Genomic DNA, 17,922 nt, shown 5'->3' with positions numbered 1-17,922 from the left:
CATTCAACTCCACACTTGTTGTTGACCCGACATGGTTATAAATGCTTTTAACCTTCTTCACCCAGCTAACTTTCGCATCTTTCTTTAGGTGGCACGTCCTCAGGGAAATGCTCCCTGCCAGCAAGCTGGGTCCGCTCTCCCCTACAACATGTTACATCACACACTGACCTCACGTCCCTGTCATTACTCATTTAATGTTTCCTCTCTCCCTCGGTCCATTATTTCTATGAAGACAGCAACTGTGGCTGCCTAGGCCAGCAATGTATCCCCAAGGCCTTGCCCAGTGACCGAAACATAATAGAAGCAATTAAAAAAAATTTAGGTGGATGTATCATCCCGCCTAACACGACTGATAAAACCTGAGCACCGTATTTCTCAGGCCACCCTGGGTACAAGCTGAGAACACTTCCCTTACTGCGCCCAGGAAGTATCTCGAATGCATTCAACACCTTTTAAATGAATAAATCCCATAAAATAATAAAATCCCCCAAACTGTTTAATTCAGTAAAGTATGGAACACAGGCCACTTAAAATGCTATATTCACTTTATTTCTAACTTTTCTACTGATTTTGATAACATTTAGGGAAAGAACAAAAATCAGAACAAGGCACTATTGTATCACATCAAGAAATAATTTCATCCAAAGGGAATTCAAACGGAAGATACATTTAACACAATTCACATATTAGTAACTTACACACGTGTTATCGGGTATGATATCATAGAAGCACAGAAGAGCCTCTCACAATCTCAACCAAACTTCTGGCTTCCCTCACGTGTCACTTCCATGGCCATAAACCGCACACATAAAGAGACAGGAGGAGTTTATTAAAGATGGCTTTCCAGTCAATTTACAGAACGAAAAAGGCAAAGCAGTCAGAGAAGGCGTGAGCGCCGTGGGGCCCTGGATTTGCTCTGGAAAGGCTGCCTCTGGCACGGCCACAGCGAGCAGCGGCGAACCCCTGATCTGAGTGTCAACTCTCGCAATCGTGACGACTTCCACTCCAAGCACGAGGTGAGGGGACCACGCTAACCGCACACTATTCAGTACAGGCAGCGGGGAGAAATTACATCTGCCCAGGCACTGTCCCCCAGGATGGGTTTGTAATCTACCTGATTACTGGAGGTGTGAAAGTTGACTTGGTCACTTTTTCTTTAAACACATTTTAAGAACTAACGGTACTTGTGTGAATGGTGGCACAACAGCAAAAAGGACGATTTTAATATAAAACAATATTACATCAGCATGTGATGAGGGGAATGCTGAAATGTAAGAATTTTATAAAACGATAATTTAGAATTGTAAATGCTTTTATTCAAAACTGCAGAAAGGTATCAATTACCCTAATTCGCTAGAATCAGAGTTCTTATGAACAGCCTCTACTGATGAACATGATCAAGAATGAATAATAAAAAATTAATTTTAAAAAGGGAACAATTCCGATTAAAACTAGCACATAAAATTATGAAGACTAAATCAGTCTGACAGTGGTGACAGAAGTCCTGTTATTTGGCCGTGAAAACAGTGAATGCTCGTGGCCAGGGGTCCCCAAGCCCTGAGAGGTGATGTGGGTGCTGCGAGCAGCTGGGCTGGTCACAGAGAGCAGGAGCCCCACACACGCTTCAGGCAGGCTCTCCTTCTGTCTGCTTCACCGGACACTGAGGACAGGCGCAAATCATTTTTTTTTAAAGGTTTCATGTTTTTAAAAAAGAAAATTCTCAAAACCACAGCGACATAAAATTGCTGTTGCCAAACACACACAGAGAAGTGAGATCAGGACACCTGAGACAGCAAAGGCTCCAAACTCGGGAGGACGATCTGTTTTCTCCTCCCTTAACTGATGTCAAAGTGCCTCGTGGCTGCGAGGGCGGCGCCTCAGGCTACCGGCGCCCCTGCACGACAGCGAGCCCAGGCCGAGGCGGTAACGAGCGGCCAGCGACCAGGCAGCAGGCAGGCCCCTGCCCTGACCTCGGCAAGCAGCTGCTTCTGAGAAGCCACAGCTGTTCACGACCCAGAGCTCACTTCCTCGGCCACTGCAGAGGCAAGAGACACGCTGTGGCAAGTTTTCAGGAGGCCGGAAAGGCTGTCAGCACGGCGCCGGGTATCCACCCAAGGCTCCTGACACACGCAGTTTCTAAGGCTAACCTGTGAGGGGCGATTGGCCAATACACGGATCTGCACAGGACTTGACACACAGGTCCTCAACAAAGCGTCACATTACTCAAAAAATATAATGTTTGCTAAGGAATATGTTTTAAAGGCAAAAAATCGAGGAAAAAAATTCTGCTCTAAAAAAAAAATATAAAGGCCACTCCATCCTAACGCAGCAGTTGGAATTTCTTTTTTTTTTCAAGTTACAACAGGTTTTATGCTTCACACACTACATTCCTGGCCTAGGAAAGAGCACATTATTAAAATGTAAAATGTCATTTTGATTAACAGATAACCACTACCATGAGCTTAAAAATCAGACCAAAAATGTTACTAAAAAAAAGAGAAGAAAATGTGTAAATGAATCTGTACAAATGCACAAATCAATGTATGGGACCTTAGCAAGAAAAGTATAAAAAATGTCTTTTTTTAATAAGTCTTTCCCTAGTTAAAAGGAAATGGAATCCTGAACGTCCTCTGATATGCTTGGTCCTCACAGCTTTCCTGGACAAAGCAGTCCTAGCCACTTTAACAAACTCCAATTAAAATAATCTAATAATGCTGACTCCAGGACCAGGTACGATCTACGCACGTACAGAATCCCCAGTGTCACACGTCCTCTGTGAAATGTTCAAATCTGACTGTTTATACTCTTCCACAATGAAAATGAAAGACTGAGAAAGGCAAATAGAAGTGGCTTATTTACATGAGGTTCCTTTTACTGGTTGATTGTACATTTGAGAACTGACTGTGTGCCCTCCCTCTGGCTCAGAGCTGTTGGTGCAGTCCTGTGTGAACGCACACAGTGTCTGAAGTGTGGCACAATTCAGCGTGAGTGAAGGCAGGTTCATCTCACGGAAAAGCACTGATACGGTTACAGGCACAAATTTAATACCATCGAATTTAAGAAGCTCTTGCCATCAGGTATGGACACTGGCTGGTAAGACATCTATTGCCTAGAACTGACCTAGAACTAACTAACGACCTTAAATCGCTTTGTCCAACAATGTTTCATTCTTCCTATTGATAAACATTCAAAAACAGCATTTTCATCATGTGAAAGTAAATAACCACGACAAAAGCGACTTTTCTCACACGATTTTCTAATCCAAACAGCCTCACTGCAATTACTATAAATCACTAGCAGTCACTGAATTGATTGGGCAAAGATTAACTTAGCACTTTCCTCCAAAAAAAGCACACAAAGAATGCATTAAATAGAGATACTCCACAGAGAACTAGGTTTACAGGAAAAAGGCGGGGGGTGGAAAGGATGTGAGTGACAGGTTCGTGACTTGGGGGGGTGAGGACACTGCTCCCCACAGCACAGAGGAAGTCTGCTCGGGCCGCGCTCCCTTCATTCCGCAGCCGGCTTCTTGGGAGGAAGGAGTTTGTAAGTGTTGAAGTAGCCCACCACCTGCTGGGGGACCTCCGCCAAGACACACTGAGCCAGCGCCTCCTTAGGAGACTGTGAGAAACAGAATCAAAGCCACTTCATTAGCAACCAAACTTTTAGGGGCATTTTGATAAAAGACTAGGAATACCTCACCGGTCAGTACAAAGCAGTAATTCCCACTTGGTAGGCTTATATCTTGTCTTAGACACGGCCCATGAAACACGGCGTGAGCTGACCGATGTCACTTAGGAACGCTTAATTACCCCACTAATGCCTATCAAGTCAGCTTGGCGCCAGCATTTTGGCATTTGATGATAATTTTTGTTCTTTAACTTTTAAATGTGGGCCTTTCATTCATTTGGTATTAATTTTTTTACCTTTTTATTTCTAAATAATTATAGATTCATAGGAAGTTGCAAAAATAAGTACAGAGAGGTCCCATGTACCTTTCACCCAGTTTGATCCAAAGATAACATCTTATACAACTACAGTCCAACATCAAAACCAGGAAAATGACATCGTGACATCGTGCAGTTCACAGACCTTATTCAGATTTCACCAGTTTTACATGCACTTGCGTGTGTGTGCACATAATTTTCTCATCTGGGTAGATCTGTGTAACTGCACCACAATCAAAATACACTGTTTCATCACCACAAAGATCCCTAACATTACCGCTTTTTATCACATCCCCTTTCTCTCCCCAGGACTCATACACTGGCTGGTGGGAATGTAAACTGGCACAACCAGGCGGAACAGGTTCGAAAGTTTCTTTAATAATTAAACATGCAACAACCATGACCCAGCAACCGCACTATAATCCCAAAGAAACAAAAACGTGTTCACACAAAAACCTATACGCGAATGGTTATAGGAGCTCTGTGTGTAACAGATGAAAACTGGAAACAACTGGGATGTCCTTCAAGGGTGAAAGGTTGAACACAGTGGGGCACCCACACATGGAATAATACCGCTCGGCAATAACTTGGGTGACTCATAGAGAATTACTTTGAGTGAAAAACAGTCAATTCGACAAGTTGCGTACTGCACGACTCCAGTTACATAACATTCTTGAAATGACGAAATTATAGAAATGGAGGTCAAATTAGCAGTTGCCGGGGGTTAAGGAGGGGTTGAGGGTGGGAGGGGAAGTGGGTGTGGCTAGAAAGGGCGACAGGAAGGAGCCTGTGGTGATGGACCTTGATTGTATCAATGTCAATATCCTGGCTGAGATTCTGTACTGCAGTTTGAAAAGATGTCACCACTGGTGTAAACTGGGTGAAATAGTCTCCTAAGAGATTTTCATCAAATCAACTTCCAGTTTGGTAAATTCATCATATATGCATACAGAGTTTTTCTGCTGCTACATAGATAAAGAAAAAAATATTTAAGACATTTATAATAACACTGTTTTTAAGAATTTATCATATAGACTACAAGAGGCACAAAAGTCTACAACCTCAAGAAAAACTGCCAAATCTAATCAGAGCTCTTCAAATGGAAAATTCACGCATCCTCGCACCCCAAACACTACTCAACGACTCGGTTATGGATTGGCAGGGTCTGTGTTCAGACACGTTAATGTGCACGAAGAAAACGGAGGAGTGGTACTCACGTTCTGGAACTGTCTGAAAGGTACAAACTGGACAATATCTCTGATGGCAACCTCGCCCGATGGGGAGCGGAGACTTCCGCCATCGCCATCCAGAAACTCCATGGCACTGAAGTCCGCTCCTCCAACTCCAATGATGATGATGGACATCGGCAGCTTGGCAGCATTCACTATGGCTTGTCTGGTCTGATCAAGGTCTGTGATCACACCATCAGTAATGATTAGGAGCACAAAATATTGCTGCCAAAAGAGAAAATTATGTCCACTGAGCAGGTCAAGCTCCCAAACAACAAAAGCAATGATTAATACCTCTTCAGCCTGATGAGTCATTTCGTCTCTTTCTTGCTCATTTTCCTTGCCAGTATCTACCCAGGATGCCATCTACACAAAATATTCTAAGATTCTCTGATGACAAGGAAATCTACTGATACAAAAACTGCAGGTTTATTAAAAGTGCAACAGACCACAATAGAGTAGACATAGATACACGGAAGCAAGACATCTAAATGTCAACGACTGAACCTTGAGTATGCATAGGAATAAACACTTTGATTTAACTGAAGTATTAAATATGTCCAAATACCAAGGAAACAAGTGGCAACTCTGTTCTTAAAAGACCAAATATGGAAGAAGAATTGTTTATCGAATTAAAATACGCTTTAAAAAAGTGGATATGCCTTAAGGGGGGGAATCTTTCTCTCAATTGTGTCATCTCTGATCAGCCTTCTTAGAGAGTGGTATAACGTTACATAAAGTTGTGACTCCACCTTTTGGGTCGTTTAAATCTAGAATGGGAATAAGTTGTGTTAAGAGTAGCTGCCGTGTGCTGAGTGATTACTCCGACCCAGACATTGTGTCCTTTATGAGTTATCTTATCTCAGCCTTTCAAGAGCCGTATGAGGGGTGATCCCCGCCTTCTCTTGGACTATACTGAACCTCAGAGAGATTTGGTATCCAAGGTCCAACAGGTAATGGTTGTCTAATTCAAACCTTTCAGCACAGTAAGTAATTTTGCAACATCCTAAGTCTCCTCAAGCCTTAATTTGTTAAATATACCTTCAGAAAGGGAGACAGCCGTTTTTGGGGGTAGAACCTATTTAAGAAAAATTAATGCAAAAGACAGAGAGGAGACTCACAAGTATAAGGGTTGTTGTGTTGTTGTCTTGCTTTTAATGATCACTAAGTTAACAACAGATGTTATTCTCAAACCAAGGATGATGATATCATTATTTCATGCTCTGACTTTATATCTTGACACACCAAATAAACATAAAAATGGCGCCAGGAGCAACCACCACTCCCCATTCTCCCGGCCCCCTGGCGACAGTGCACTTACAGAAGCTGTCTGTTGTTGTGTGGCTGCAGCGGCAAACCTGGCCACATGATTTATGATTGGAGAAAAATTCGTTGGTCCATAGAGTTTTATCTGAGGAAGGCAGGCCCGATATGCCTCTATAATGCCTTGGATTCCTAGACAAAAAAGCAGTGTTACAAATTCTCAAGCACAATTTAAGGGTTCATTATTCACCATATTGGCTAATTATATATGAAGGAATAGTGCTTTAAATAGTTAAAATTTCTACATTCAGGAGTTCCTCTAAGCTATATATTACAAAACTCCACAGCTATGCTCCATCACAAAAACCTATAGATTCTACCCTCCCCTAGTAGAAGGCATTTATTTTCATCTCAGCCAAATCAGTCATTGATCTACAGTAGAACTTTTCCATTGCTTGATCCCGATGTGTTCAGGGAATGAGACTCTGAGGGAAAAAGAACGACATAAATAGTGCTGCATCATGCAACTGACCATAAGAGCTAAGAAAAACTGATTACATGGGCAAACTTTTGCATATATGGCCAGAGGCTCTAAAAGAACACCAGATGGCTATAAAGCTAATAATTCTGGTCAGGGCTTTATTCAACAGCTTACAGGCTACGCATAGCTTGGGAGAGTGTGTAGTTCCAAATACTCACTTCCCAGTGATTTATCACATTTTGCTGCAGAAGCATGAATGCGTTTGTTTATGGGGTATTGCCTAGGCCTGCCGGGATGTTATGTCACAGAAGATTGGGCAGGGCCATTTGACTAGCTTTGACAATCACGCAGACAGACATGACACCCATGTCTAAGCAGGCACTTTAAGAACGAACACCTGTTTTCACCAACGATCTTGCTCTTTCCCTCGGCCACAGGAGCAGCGCACGAGAAGAAACACAGAGCAGAGCTGCAGCCCAGCCACAGGTAAAGCAGTATGTGAAGTGCGCAAGAAATAAACTGTTGTCATCATGAGTCACTGAGCATCAGAGACTGTTTATTACAACAGCACCACACGTTGAGAGGAGAATGACATGCCTGACAAAAGCACCACTGACGAAACGTTAATGCCACAAGGCACCTACTGAGTCTACTCCTCATGTTAGTGTCCAGAATTCAGGTAAGATACCAGAAATCCTCCAAAAATTCCCCCACAACACCTGCCGAGATCATCAAGGAAATCTGCCTCAGAAGACTTTTAATATAAACCAAAACAGGTCTTTTGTTAAAAAATGCCCATCATAACAGAGATCAACAAGGAGGAGGAGTGTACACTCGGTTCAAAAGCTTCACAAGACCCACTCTCTCCTCTCAGCATTAAGAGTCCCAGCAAACTCCTCTTGGTCACTTTGAACTTAGGAGTACGTGGTCTTAGGAACAACCTTTGAGAACGGAACTAATCCATATGTAGAGGTGATTTACGGCCACCGGGCGAGGCTGTGACTATGATCTGTCATTCCAGTGCTAACAACTACAGTATGCTAAGAGAGGCCGGCACCAGGATCCAACCATCATCACATGTGCCGTAGAAAACGAGTCCGTAACTGCAGCAATAACAGTATTTTCTTCCATTTCTGTCATCTTAGCTCACTTTTCAATATGAAGGTATACAAACTACCAATTAAACTTCTTCACAAATGTCAACTGCCTTCTATTCCTCCACTAAAACCGAATTACGCCAAAATCCTTCCTTTGCATTAAATGAAAAAGTGAGACATGGTATTTTGGGGCAACTAAATTCAATAAGTAATTAGGAAAAGGGGATTCAACTCCCTTGCCTTAAAATAAGGCAGGATTTTTCTGTACAGTATCTCCTTTGTCTAAAAATCAAACTGATTCTTTCTCTAAAAATCAAAAGTTCCTCACAGAGTCAATGAACATAGAGCCCATTTCTTGAAAAGAATGATATTCCCAGCTTCTAACGGCTAGGCTTAAAAAGGCTTAAAAGATCACAACCAGCCACTGAAAGGGCATCAAAGCCACAGGGAATTAATTTGGAAAATGTGTTCTGGAAAAAAGAAGAAAATCCTAACACAAACTACTCCCAGCACACTGTCCATGCTCTTCTGTGAACACTGTTTAGGAAGAGAAGGAAAGAATACCTTCTTCCGTTAGGAATCTAGACATTTTGTAACTGTCAAAAGGACAGAAAATTGGCTTATTGTCTACAATTTTATGCCTCTGCTCCTACCTCCTTTTCCTACTCAAAATTGTTCAGTCTTATATAATTTTGTGGGAGATTTGGCATTTTAGGTTGACTACTCAATGGGGTGGAAAGGAGGAAGCTTCGATATTCAAGGTATAAAGAAAAAAGCGAAAGGAAGGGTGAGCATCTGCGCCTGCTTTCTACACAGAGGAAGGCGCCACAGTCGCTGAGTTCCTCGTCCGTGGCCCACCTCATCTGCATACCGAGCACTGTCTGCACAACAAGCAATTCGATGCTGGGCACCTCTTTGCAGAGACCGACAGCTACTCTGTTCACTGAATGACTCATTTTATTGAAGGTTTATTTTGAAATCAACCAATATGGGAAAATAACAGGATTATTCTTATTGATCTACTCTCAAGACTGAGAAGTCTTGTTCTCTCCAGCCTCTTCCGTAGAAGAATCTAGCCCGCGATCCTCACCATAATGGAGACCCGCCCCAGAACTGGGGCCACCACTCTCACCCCCAGCTTGGTGCCATTCTTATCCTTTGCACAACAGAAAGCTAAACACGTCACAAAAAGGAACCTGGAGAGGGATTTTGAGTAGCTTTAAATCACCAGAAAAAAACAAAGAGGTGACAAATACTAGCATGCTTTCAGTTCAAAACTTTCAGGTTTCTTCTCTAACTTACCGTTACAGTAGGGATTGGATGGGTTAAAGTTCAGTGGGAACTCGTGCGAAACCTGTCAAAAGACGAAAGAGGGACTGATGGGGCCCAAGCTGCTTTTCCAGGAGAAAAAGCTTTAAAAGGAGATTTCCTCTTACTTGCCACTGGGGAGGGATCTGGGCTCCAAAACCAAAGGCTGGAAACATCTTATCACTGAAAAGAAAATTTGAAAAAAGCAAAAGATCATTTTCTCAAAATAGAGTTTTATCTTTAGTTACAATAAAACCAATATAAGCTTACTTTTTAAAGATTCAAAATCTTGGAAAAATATAAAACAAAAATTACCCATAATAACCACAAAGAGAACCAACGCTAACGTTTGGCAGCTCTCATTCTAAGCATGTTTCTGTGCATTGAAGGAGAAAAGTGTCTCTCCATATACGTTTATAAAAAAGGAATTTATATCCACGTTTTATAGCATACTCCTTTCTACTTAAATACTGTATATAATTTCACTGAATAAATACACAATTAATCTATAAAGCCCCCAAAACCACAAGTTTTTTCACTCATTTACAGAAAACTCTGGCAGCAAAAACTGACCTCAACTGATTATTTTTATTATTATTATTATTGGGTTTTTTGGTACCAATTCTTATGGTCCTTTTCTGCATTGAGGATAGCACCTAGGTCATACATGTCAGGAATATTTCTGCTGGTTTGGAGTCTGTCTTTAACTTTGTTTAAAATATCTTTCCCTCTATATTTTTAATATTAATGAATGTGAACAGAGAAAAGTTCTTTTACGACTTCTGCTTTCACTGTCTTGCTTTTCAGGCCTCCTCACTGCGAGATTATACACAATTCACATACATTTTCTCCTAGAACCTTCAAGGCTTGTTTTTGATATTAAACTTCTAATTCATCTCGAAGGTGTCTGGAGTAGGATAGCAGACAGAACCCGCTCCTCCCTCTTTAATAACAGCACACTCCAGCGGGAGACCAGCTCTACTCCAGCCTCTCAGCCGCCCCGCCCGTGTGTGGCCAGGGCTAGGTTCTGCCAAGGAAACGTGAGTAGAAGGATCTGTCAGCCGCGTCTGAATCATGCCCCTGAGAGGGAATGCAGATGCTCGCAGGTCCTGTGTCCTCCTCCCACGGCAGCCGCCTTGGGCCCAGAGGTGGATGCTATGCGCTGAGCAAGGCAGAACCGCCCATCAACCAGACCTACTTGCCTCTAGACATGCACCATGAGAGAGAAAAAAACCTCTATTTTGCCGAAACCACTCTGTTTCTGGGTGTCCATGTCAGCATTTTTGTCTACACTCTAATTTATACAGAACAGTATCCTAACACACACAGGTATGAGCCAGGGACCCACGTCCAGCTCTTGTCCACTCTGACAGCTGTCACAGCCCCTTCTGCTAACAGGCCATCTGGATCACTTACTAAATGCACACACACGCATGGGGCTATCTCAGGGCTTCTTGCTTTGTTCCACTGGTCATGTATCAGCTTTGCAAGTTTTAATATCTGCTAGAACAAATTCCCCTTCATTTCTGTTTTTATTTTCCTGAAAAGTTTCTTGGCTATTCTGATTCATTTTACCCTCTAGAAAGTTTCAAGAATCATTTTGTCATGGTTTCACTGCAATTCTGATTACAGTTGACGAATTCAGTGAGAAATTTTACATTTTATGTCATTATTGTGGCACCTGCTTATCTAGAATTGTGGTATGTGTGTCCAGTTAAACAAGTTTCCTTCTTTGTCCCTCAGTAACATTCTGCACTTCTCCCTCACTAAAGATCCTAGACCTCTTACTAAACTCGTTCTCATTTTTTATTGTATAATGAATTGTCATCTTTTATCCACTATAATTTCTTCGGTTGGTTACTTGCTGTTAGTGAAAAGTTGCTGACTTTTTATTTTACGTTGTAGCTGACCGCCTTTCCGAATGCTCACCACTGTCTAACACTGCTCACTTGAGTCTCTCAGGTGTGAATTCACTCTCCACTGGTCTGCTAGAACTTGCGTCTGGGATGCTCTTGGCCCCGTGCCTCTGTGGAGGAATGGCCTTGGACCAGCTGTCCCTTCCCTTCCATGGTTCCTGGTCCACTCCGGCTCTCTGTCTCTTTGAGTCAACTTTGGGGATTTACAGCTTCCTAAAAAATCATCCTCTAATCTACAGTTTCCAATTAATAGTATAAAATTTTACCAAGTATTAACTTACAATCTTCTACATGTTTTCTCAATTTAAGCTTATAATCTCTGTCTCATTACTGACATTCCATGCATGCTTTCTCTCTTTCTTGGGAGTCAGTGTTGCCAAACATTTGCCTAAGTTTTGTTAACTTGCAAAGAATCATTTCTTCATTTAATTTATTAATTTGATGGTTTTTGAAAAACTTTGCAAGCCATCACTTTCTGTGTTTACAGGAAGCACAGCTGTGAGAGCATGTCTCTGGAGCCAGACAGCCCAGGCTGAGCCCTGTCCCCTCCAGTTACCAGCTGAGGGGCCCTGGAGAAGTTACTGGACCCCTATGCCTCAGTTTCCTCATTGGTGCAATGCAGATGATAACAAGACCCATCTCTCAGCGAGTATCAAGATTAGACAAATGTCATGCAGAAAGAACTTTAAATTGTCCCTGACACGTCACAGCTAACACATACATAGAAGCTGCTATTATTATGTTTTTACTTTTTCTTCCTATTCTTTAATTTTATTTTGTTGAAAAGCTAGTTCATTTATATTCAATTCCTCTTGTTTAAAAATAAAAGCAGGTAAGGTCAGAAATTTTCCTCTATAAAGAGAGGACCACCCACAGTCTTCCATACCCTTTATTTCTAGTCTGTTATTACACTTCAACTTCCTCTTTGATCTAAGAACTACATAAGAATTTATTTATTTCCATATGGTAAAATTTCTTTAGTTACCCTTTTGTTATTAACTTACAGGCGGCAGTCTGAGAAAGTAACCCTGTAAATCTTTTACTCTTTATATGAGCCCCAACATAACTGTGTTACTTTGAAATTCTTACTATATTTTTAGCTATTTTCAATTGAAATATTTTGATACTCTGTAATTAAACATATCCACGGTTATAGTTTCATTTTGGATAATATAACAAAGTGTTCTACAAAGTAATTTTTTAATTACATTTAATGCCTTAAAATCTACTAGGCTAATATTGGCTAATATTGCCACCTTTGCTTTAGATTCGTTAGCATTTACCTGAAAATTTCACCTCTTTAAACGTCATAACAGATTAATGAAAAGCTCCATCAATATGTAAGTGCTTTTATCATCAAATAATAGGCAAAAATAAGTGAAAATTTATACTCTGCCCTAACAGATACAGAACAAAAAGTTACTAATGCATGTTTTTTTTCTATTGTTTAGTAAGCCCTCAAGAGGACCTATTTAAATCTATTCAAAATATATCCATTGAGAATCCATTCAAAATATTTTATAGCAATTAGGTCAAGTCATTCTTTGGCAGTCATTCAAAGTCGCCATTAAGAAAATAATTTGACAATGACTGTCAAGAAAACAGATATGTTAAGAAATAGTGTTTACAAAATGTGTCATCTGGACTCAATCACACAGATAACCTAACCCCTAGCAGCAAACCCCAAGGAAACTAGACCCAAGAAACAAGAGCCTTGCTGACCTCGGTCAGCTGATTAATCAGGAAGCTATACACACGCATAACAACTGATCACAGCCAGAGATCAGAGGTCAAAGGTAAACACACAGACTGTCACAAAGAGAAAAACAGAAAAGAGAAGATAAGAGCTATCTGAGGAGAAAGCTCCTCCCCACAGCAGCCTTACCCCCCCAGCTGTGTGAGAGGGCTGGCAGGTAAAGCAGAACAGCGCTTTCTGGGAGTCAGGAAACAACACGTCAGTCATACTCACGCGTCATAATCTTGAACGACCAGTCCCACGGACCAGATGGCAGTCAGATACTCATTGACACCATTGGGGCTGATGTAATGAAGGGAGTCAGGAGACCTGGGGTCGCCATTGGAGCCAGTGAAGTCCACTCCCACCTGCAAATAACCATCACAGCCCTTACCAGGAGAAGGCAGGGACCCTGGGCTTGTGTCCGGGAAAACCTCGAGACAGACACACTCATCCCAGAGCCCACTGCTGCCATTTCCTCACAAATGTCTGTGCTTCTGGTGCCTCCACAGACAACTAACAACGAAAGCTTCAGCACAGAAGCACCTGCGAGTCCTATTTTCTAGGCGCCTAAGTCGTGAATGATAACATCGTGACTTCGGATGCAGGGCTTGTATTCTGTACGTTGTCTGACTAATGCTTTCTGCTACGTTAACTACTGCAGGATCATCACTGGCTTATACACATCTGCCTTCTGCCGGAAGGAACAGGTCCTATCCGCAAAGCCAAAAGCTTCATGATGAACCTAGGGGACCTGTCAGAGGAGGCCACACTCGACAGATGGTGTAAATGTCATCACAAAGTCGCTTTCGCAGGAAAAGAAAGAACACTGTGAAGTGGAAGAAGAAAGCAACAGGTGACAGCCTCCTCTGAAAAATCCAGTGTGTTACTTACAGTAAAATTCAGCTGACATCCTCCCATGATGTAGTCTAGGAATGTGCATTCCACTGTAATCTAAAATCAAACAGCAAATGGTTAAAATTAAAACTCTCCTACGACACAAGAGAAACAAAATGCTCTCTGGCACACATTTTTAAATTTTTAACAGTTTATAAACTGGACAGAACATGACATCACCATGTGGCCACACTTGAGTTTAATGCGCCACTGCCCCACACGTCACGCATCTCTAAGATTTTACTTTAAGATAATTGTGGCAATGTTAAGATTAGAATATTAATGGCCAAAGATGAAACAGACTGACTTTAAGTTTTAAGAAACTAGCAATGGGTCCAATGTGCTGAGGGCTTTAATGAGCACAGTAATCAAGATTTAAAAAAAAACAAAAAACAAAAAACCCCACTTGTCTGTTGTAAGAAATCTCTTGGGTTTTTTCCCTCCACTCATAACATCTCATCTTGAAATTACGACAGGAGAGACGCACTGGGTCAGACCACTTGCACTAGTGCCCCAGGAAAATACCCGGATGCCTCACGTTTCCTAAGACAATGAAAAACTTCAATATTCTTTGTCCTTTGCTACGAGTTGTCAAACCTTGAAAGCAAACTTACTTGAAAGATTCCCAGATGCTCATGTGATTTTCAATTGCCCTAATTTTAAGAGTTTGTCTGATATATATCACACTGATGTAAGAACTCGAAATGTGGTCTCCTTCCACTACAAATGGTCAAGACAACTAACCTCACACTGTTTCACACTGATAACACCTGAATTCTTGTAGCTTTTCTTCTTTTGCCTCTTTTTTTCATTTATGCATTCAAATTCAATCTGTAGGAAGAAGACAAAATGTTAATTCTTACTATCGATGTTAGAAATGCCAGTGTGAGTTTAAACGAATGACTTTTTTCTCTTGGAATCAAACCACCTGCTAACGTGGGTCTGCTGCAAAACATAACTCTGAAACAATCACACAACATATGAAGTGTGTGAAACGCTTATCAGCAAATTTCCAAAAGGCATTCCTAAATTGGTATGCCTTTTAAAGTATTTCCTAACTATAAATTTCCTTGCAAATGCTCCAAGCAAAAATCTTTCTCCTTTATAATAAAGGAAATAAAATATTATTCCTAGTTGTTACTTGACAAAAAAACAAAGATACACTGCTTAGAAAAGAAGAAAACAACCTACCATCAGACAATAGACCTATATGAAGCCCAGCTCTGTGATAAAACATGTAGAAAAGATCATCTCGTCCACTGGAGTGTGCGTTAGAAACAGATCTAGGATCTCACACCCTCTCCTTCCCCCAAACAGGGCGCACTTCCTTTCCACCTCTAATCCATTGTCCATCTGTACGGCTGGGTCAAGGTCCTTCTCTATAACATCAGCTACCATTCCAGTCTTCCCTGATGCCCATCCATCTCCTTAAACTTCCACAACCATATAAAATTTAGTTACATACTTTTTTTTTTTTTTGGAGGAAGATTAGCTCTGAGTTAACATCTGCTGCCAATCCTCCTCTTTTTGCTGAGGAAGACTGGCCCTGAGCTAACATCCATGCCCATCTTCCTCTATTGTATATGTGGGATGCCTACCACAGCATGGCTTGCCGAGCGGTGCCATGCCCGCACCCGGGATTTGAACTGGTGAACCCTGGGCTGCCGAAGCGGAACATGCGCACTTAACCGCTGCGCCACCGCGCCGGCCCCTAGTTATGTACTTTCAATTCTTCTCAATTGTCTCATTTCATTTTTTTCACACCTAGGGTCTAATCACCTATACATTATACCTTCCAATTTTCTCTGTCTTGTCTAATAAGAAATAAGAGATACTCAATGAATACTTGGGAAGTCACCTCTTCTGGTTAACAGAAAGCAACTCATGTACTTTAGACAGAGTCATTACTAATTTTATAAGAATCAAACATTAAAAAGTATATTTGATACAATGATACAAAAGAAAATTATGTTAAACAAATTCCTTGATGGTTCAGAATCCCGCCAGAGTCTCAGTCACCATCATAAATATTAATTATCGAATATTTGAGATGCAGAGATGCATTAAACAGCATTCTCACTGGTAAACGGCTGCATTACTTCACTTGATTTCTTCACACTCTTGCAGAGTGAGTACCAGGTGGCGGGCCCTGCTCTGGCACTGAGAACACAGAGACGGTGAGACGAAGCCCCGTCTCTGAAGAACGGGCGTGGCTAGACCGTGTCACTGCAGCAGCACGACAAGCCTCATTCTGTCCCGGGGTGGGGGGAGGCTCAAGTTAGCTGGACTCAGAAGAACTTTCCATAATACACACAGCAGGACGCATTTACTTAGCTCACTGTGTTCCAAAAGCAGGTCATTTACTGACTGGAAAATAACGACAAAGTGGAATCAGTGAAGCAACAATCCAGACGGCTCCTCACAGCTCTTTTAGGTAGCTTACTTTATTTGACGTGTTAAGATTTTTAGCATTTTCCATTAGTTCCACCTTTTAAAAAAAAATCTTTGAATAGAATATTTACAGGTGAATTTTGCTGCTGTTTTAATTCAAAGATTGTTAACTTAAAGCCAATTCAATCTTTGCCGTTCAACCATGAGGTGCGATTTGAAAGGCCTTTCCTCCTTCACACACACAGTTCTGTAAAGGCTCCTGCCGGTGCCTGGGCTCGGCAGCCAGGGAGTGGGGCAGGACTGGAGGTCTCCACGTGACCGACTGCAACTTCCAGTCCCACTATGCTTGTTTAAAAATCATTTCTTCCAATTATTTAAACCAAACGGCTCACAAGTTTTATTTATTCATTTAGTATTTAAGTTTTGATCTAAAACTATCGGCGTCTTCTTTTAGGCCACTTCCTTTACAGGACTCAGTACAAAAGACCTTCTCACCTGACCATGACCTTTCACCTCTAAACCCCATGTGCGTATTGTCCAAAGCAAAGGCTATACACGTGAGCATTATTCGGGTCTCTAAGCAGGTGACAAACAATTCATATCATTCTGTTATAAGTAAGCTATAAAGAGAACTAACAACTTATTCAACTAGAAAGGTAAAGAAGATGGAAGCAACTTATAAGTTTTACTTATAAAATGCCCTGGAATAGTTTTTAGTCATTCTGGTTGGAGACAGGAAAGTTCAGAAGCATTCTTAGAAATACGTCAGGATGCTAAATAATAAACTGAGTGCAGTTAAGGCAGACAAACGATCTTAACACAATGAGCGCTGTTGCACAGCAGCTCAGTCTGCACAACTGGCCGTTCCGTAACTATGCTTTTACGCTTCCTGTGGTGGGGACGAGGCGGAGAGAGGAGCCGGACGCAGCCGATAAGAGCCTGTCCAAAGGAACATAATGCACACAGTTCAAGCCCGGGTAATCATCTAGTGTTGTAGATACTAATTATTGTGACCAATGAAAGGCCGAAGCTTTAAAACAGGATTTTCAATCAAATGATCTATGTCATCTGAAGCCGAAGGAAACCAAATCTCTAAATACAAATGTTAACTGTTAGCCCAAGTGTAAATTTTGGATCATCCAATTACTAAACAAATAAAATCCGCAGATTTCAGACTATTATGTAATACAGAGTAAAAACATGGTAAACCATTTGCTCTACCAAGGAAAAAGCTGAAATAATAAATATTTGGCCAAACTGTGAAGTACGTGGAAATGACAAAGACCAGCTCACAGGGGAGTTTCTGGAGGCTTCCTTCAGTTTCGTCATGGTGGTCTGAAAGGTTCCAATGAGATCATGCGACCCATCGTTGTCATAATCATAGCACTCTACCTAGAATTAAGCATAATAAAAATGCATAAAAATCAACGTACTTTTGTTAAAAAGGATTGGTTGCAATAAATGGGACTTACCGAGGAATGCCCTTTTAGTCAAATCTAGTGAAAAGGTGTAATACACAGTCCCACGTGGAGACACGGGAACTGAGCTCCTGGAGGACCAATACTGAAGCACTTCCAGGCCTCAGCTGTTCGGAATGGGGCTCTAGCACAGATCACAGGCAGATGAAAAACACAAACACTGTTTAAATTCCACGTTAA

The 17,922-nt window shown here is 41.5% G+C and overlaps 1 protein-coding gene across 2 annotated transcripts in view; it reads right to left on the bottom strand.

The window, feature by feature from the left end:
- Positions 1–527: 527 nt before the first annotated feature.
- CPNE3 (copine 3) overlaps positions 528–17,922 on the bottom strand; it is a 41,353-nt gene continuing 23,958 nt past the window's right edge. For both annotated transcript variants that reach the window (XM_046641872.1, XM_046641870.1), the window contains exons 8-16: positions 17,558–17,656; positions 14,618–14,704; positions 13,871–13,930; positions 13,211–13,344; positions 9,454–9,508; positions 9,320–9,371; positions 6,498–6,631; positions 5,165–5,401; positions 528–3,621 (exon numbers count right to left, since the gene is read on the bottom strand). In XM_046641872.1, coding sequence (XP_046497828.1) covers positions 3,511–3,621; positions 5,165–5,401; positions 6,498–6,631; positions 9,320–9,371; positions 9,454–9,508; positions 13,211–13,344; positions 13,871–13,930; positions 14,618–14,704; positions 17,558–17,656 — 969 coding nt within the window. In that variant the 3' untranslated portion in view covers positions 528–3,510. The remainder of the gene's footprint in view (positions 3,622–5,164; positions 5,402–6,497; positions 6,632–9,319; positions 9,372–9,453; positions 9,509–13,210; positions 13,345–13,870; positions 13,931–14,617; positions 14,705–17,557; positions 17,657–17,922) is intronic.

The sequence above is a fragment of the Equus quagga genome, chromosome 16 (assembly GCF_021613505.1).
Source record: "Equus quagga isolate Etosha38 chromosome 16, UCLA_HA_Equagga_1.0, whole genome shotgun sequence".
Taxonomy (NCBI): Eukaryota; Metazoa; Chordata; class Mammalia; order Perissodactyla; family Equidae; genus Equus; species Equus quagga.
This window is presented reverse-complemented; position numbering and strand designations above follow the sequence as displayed.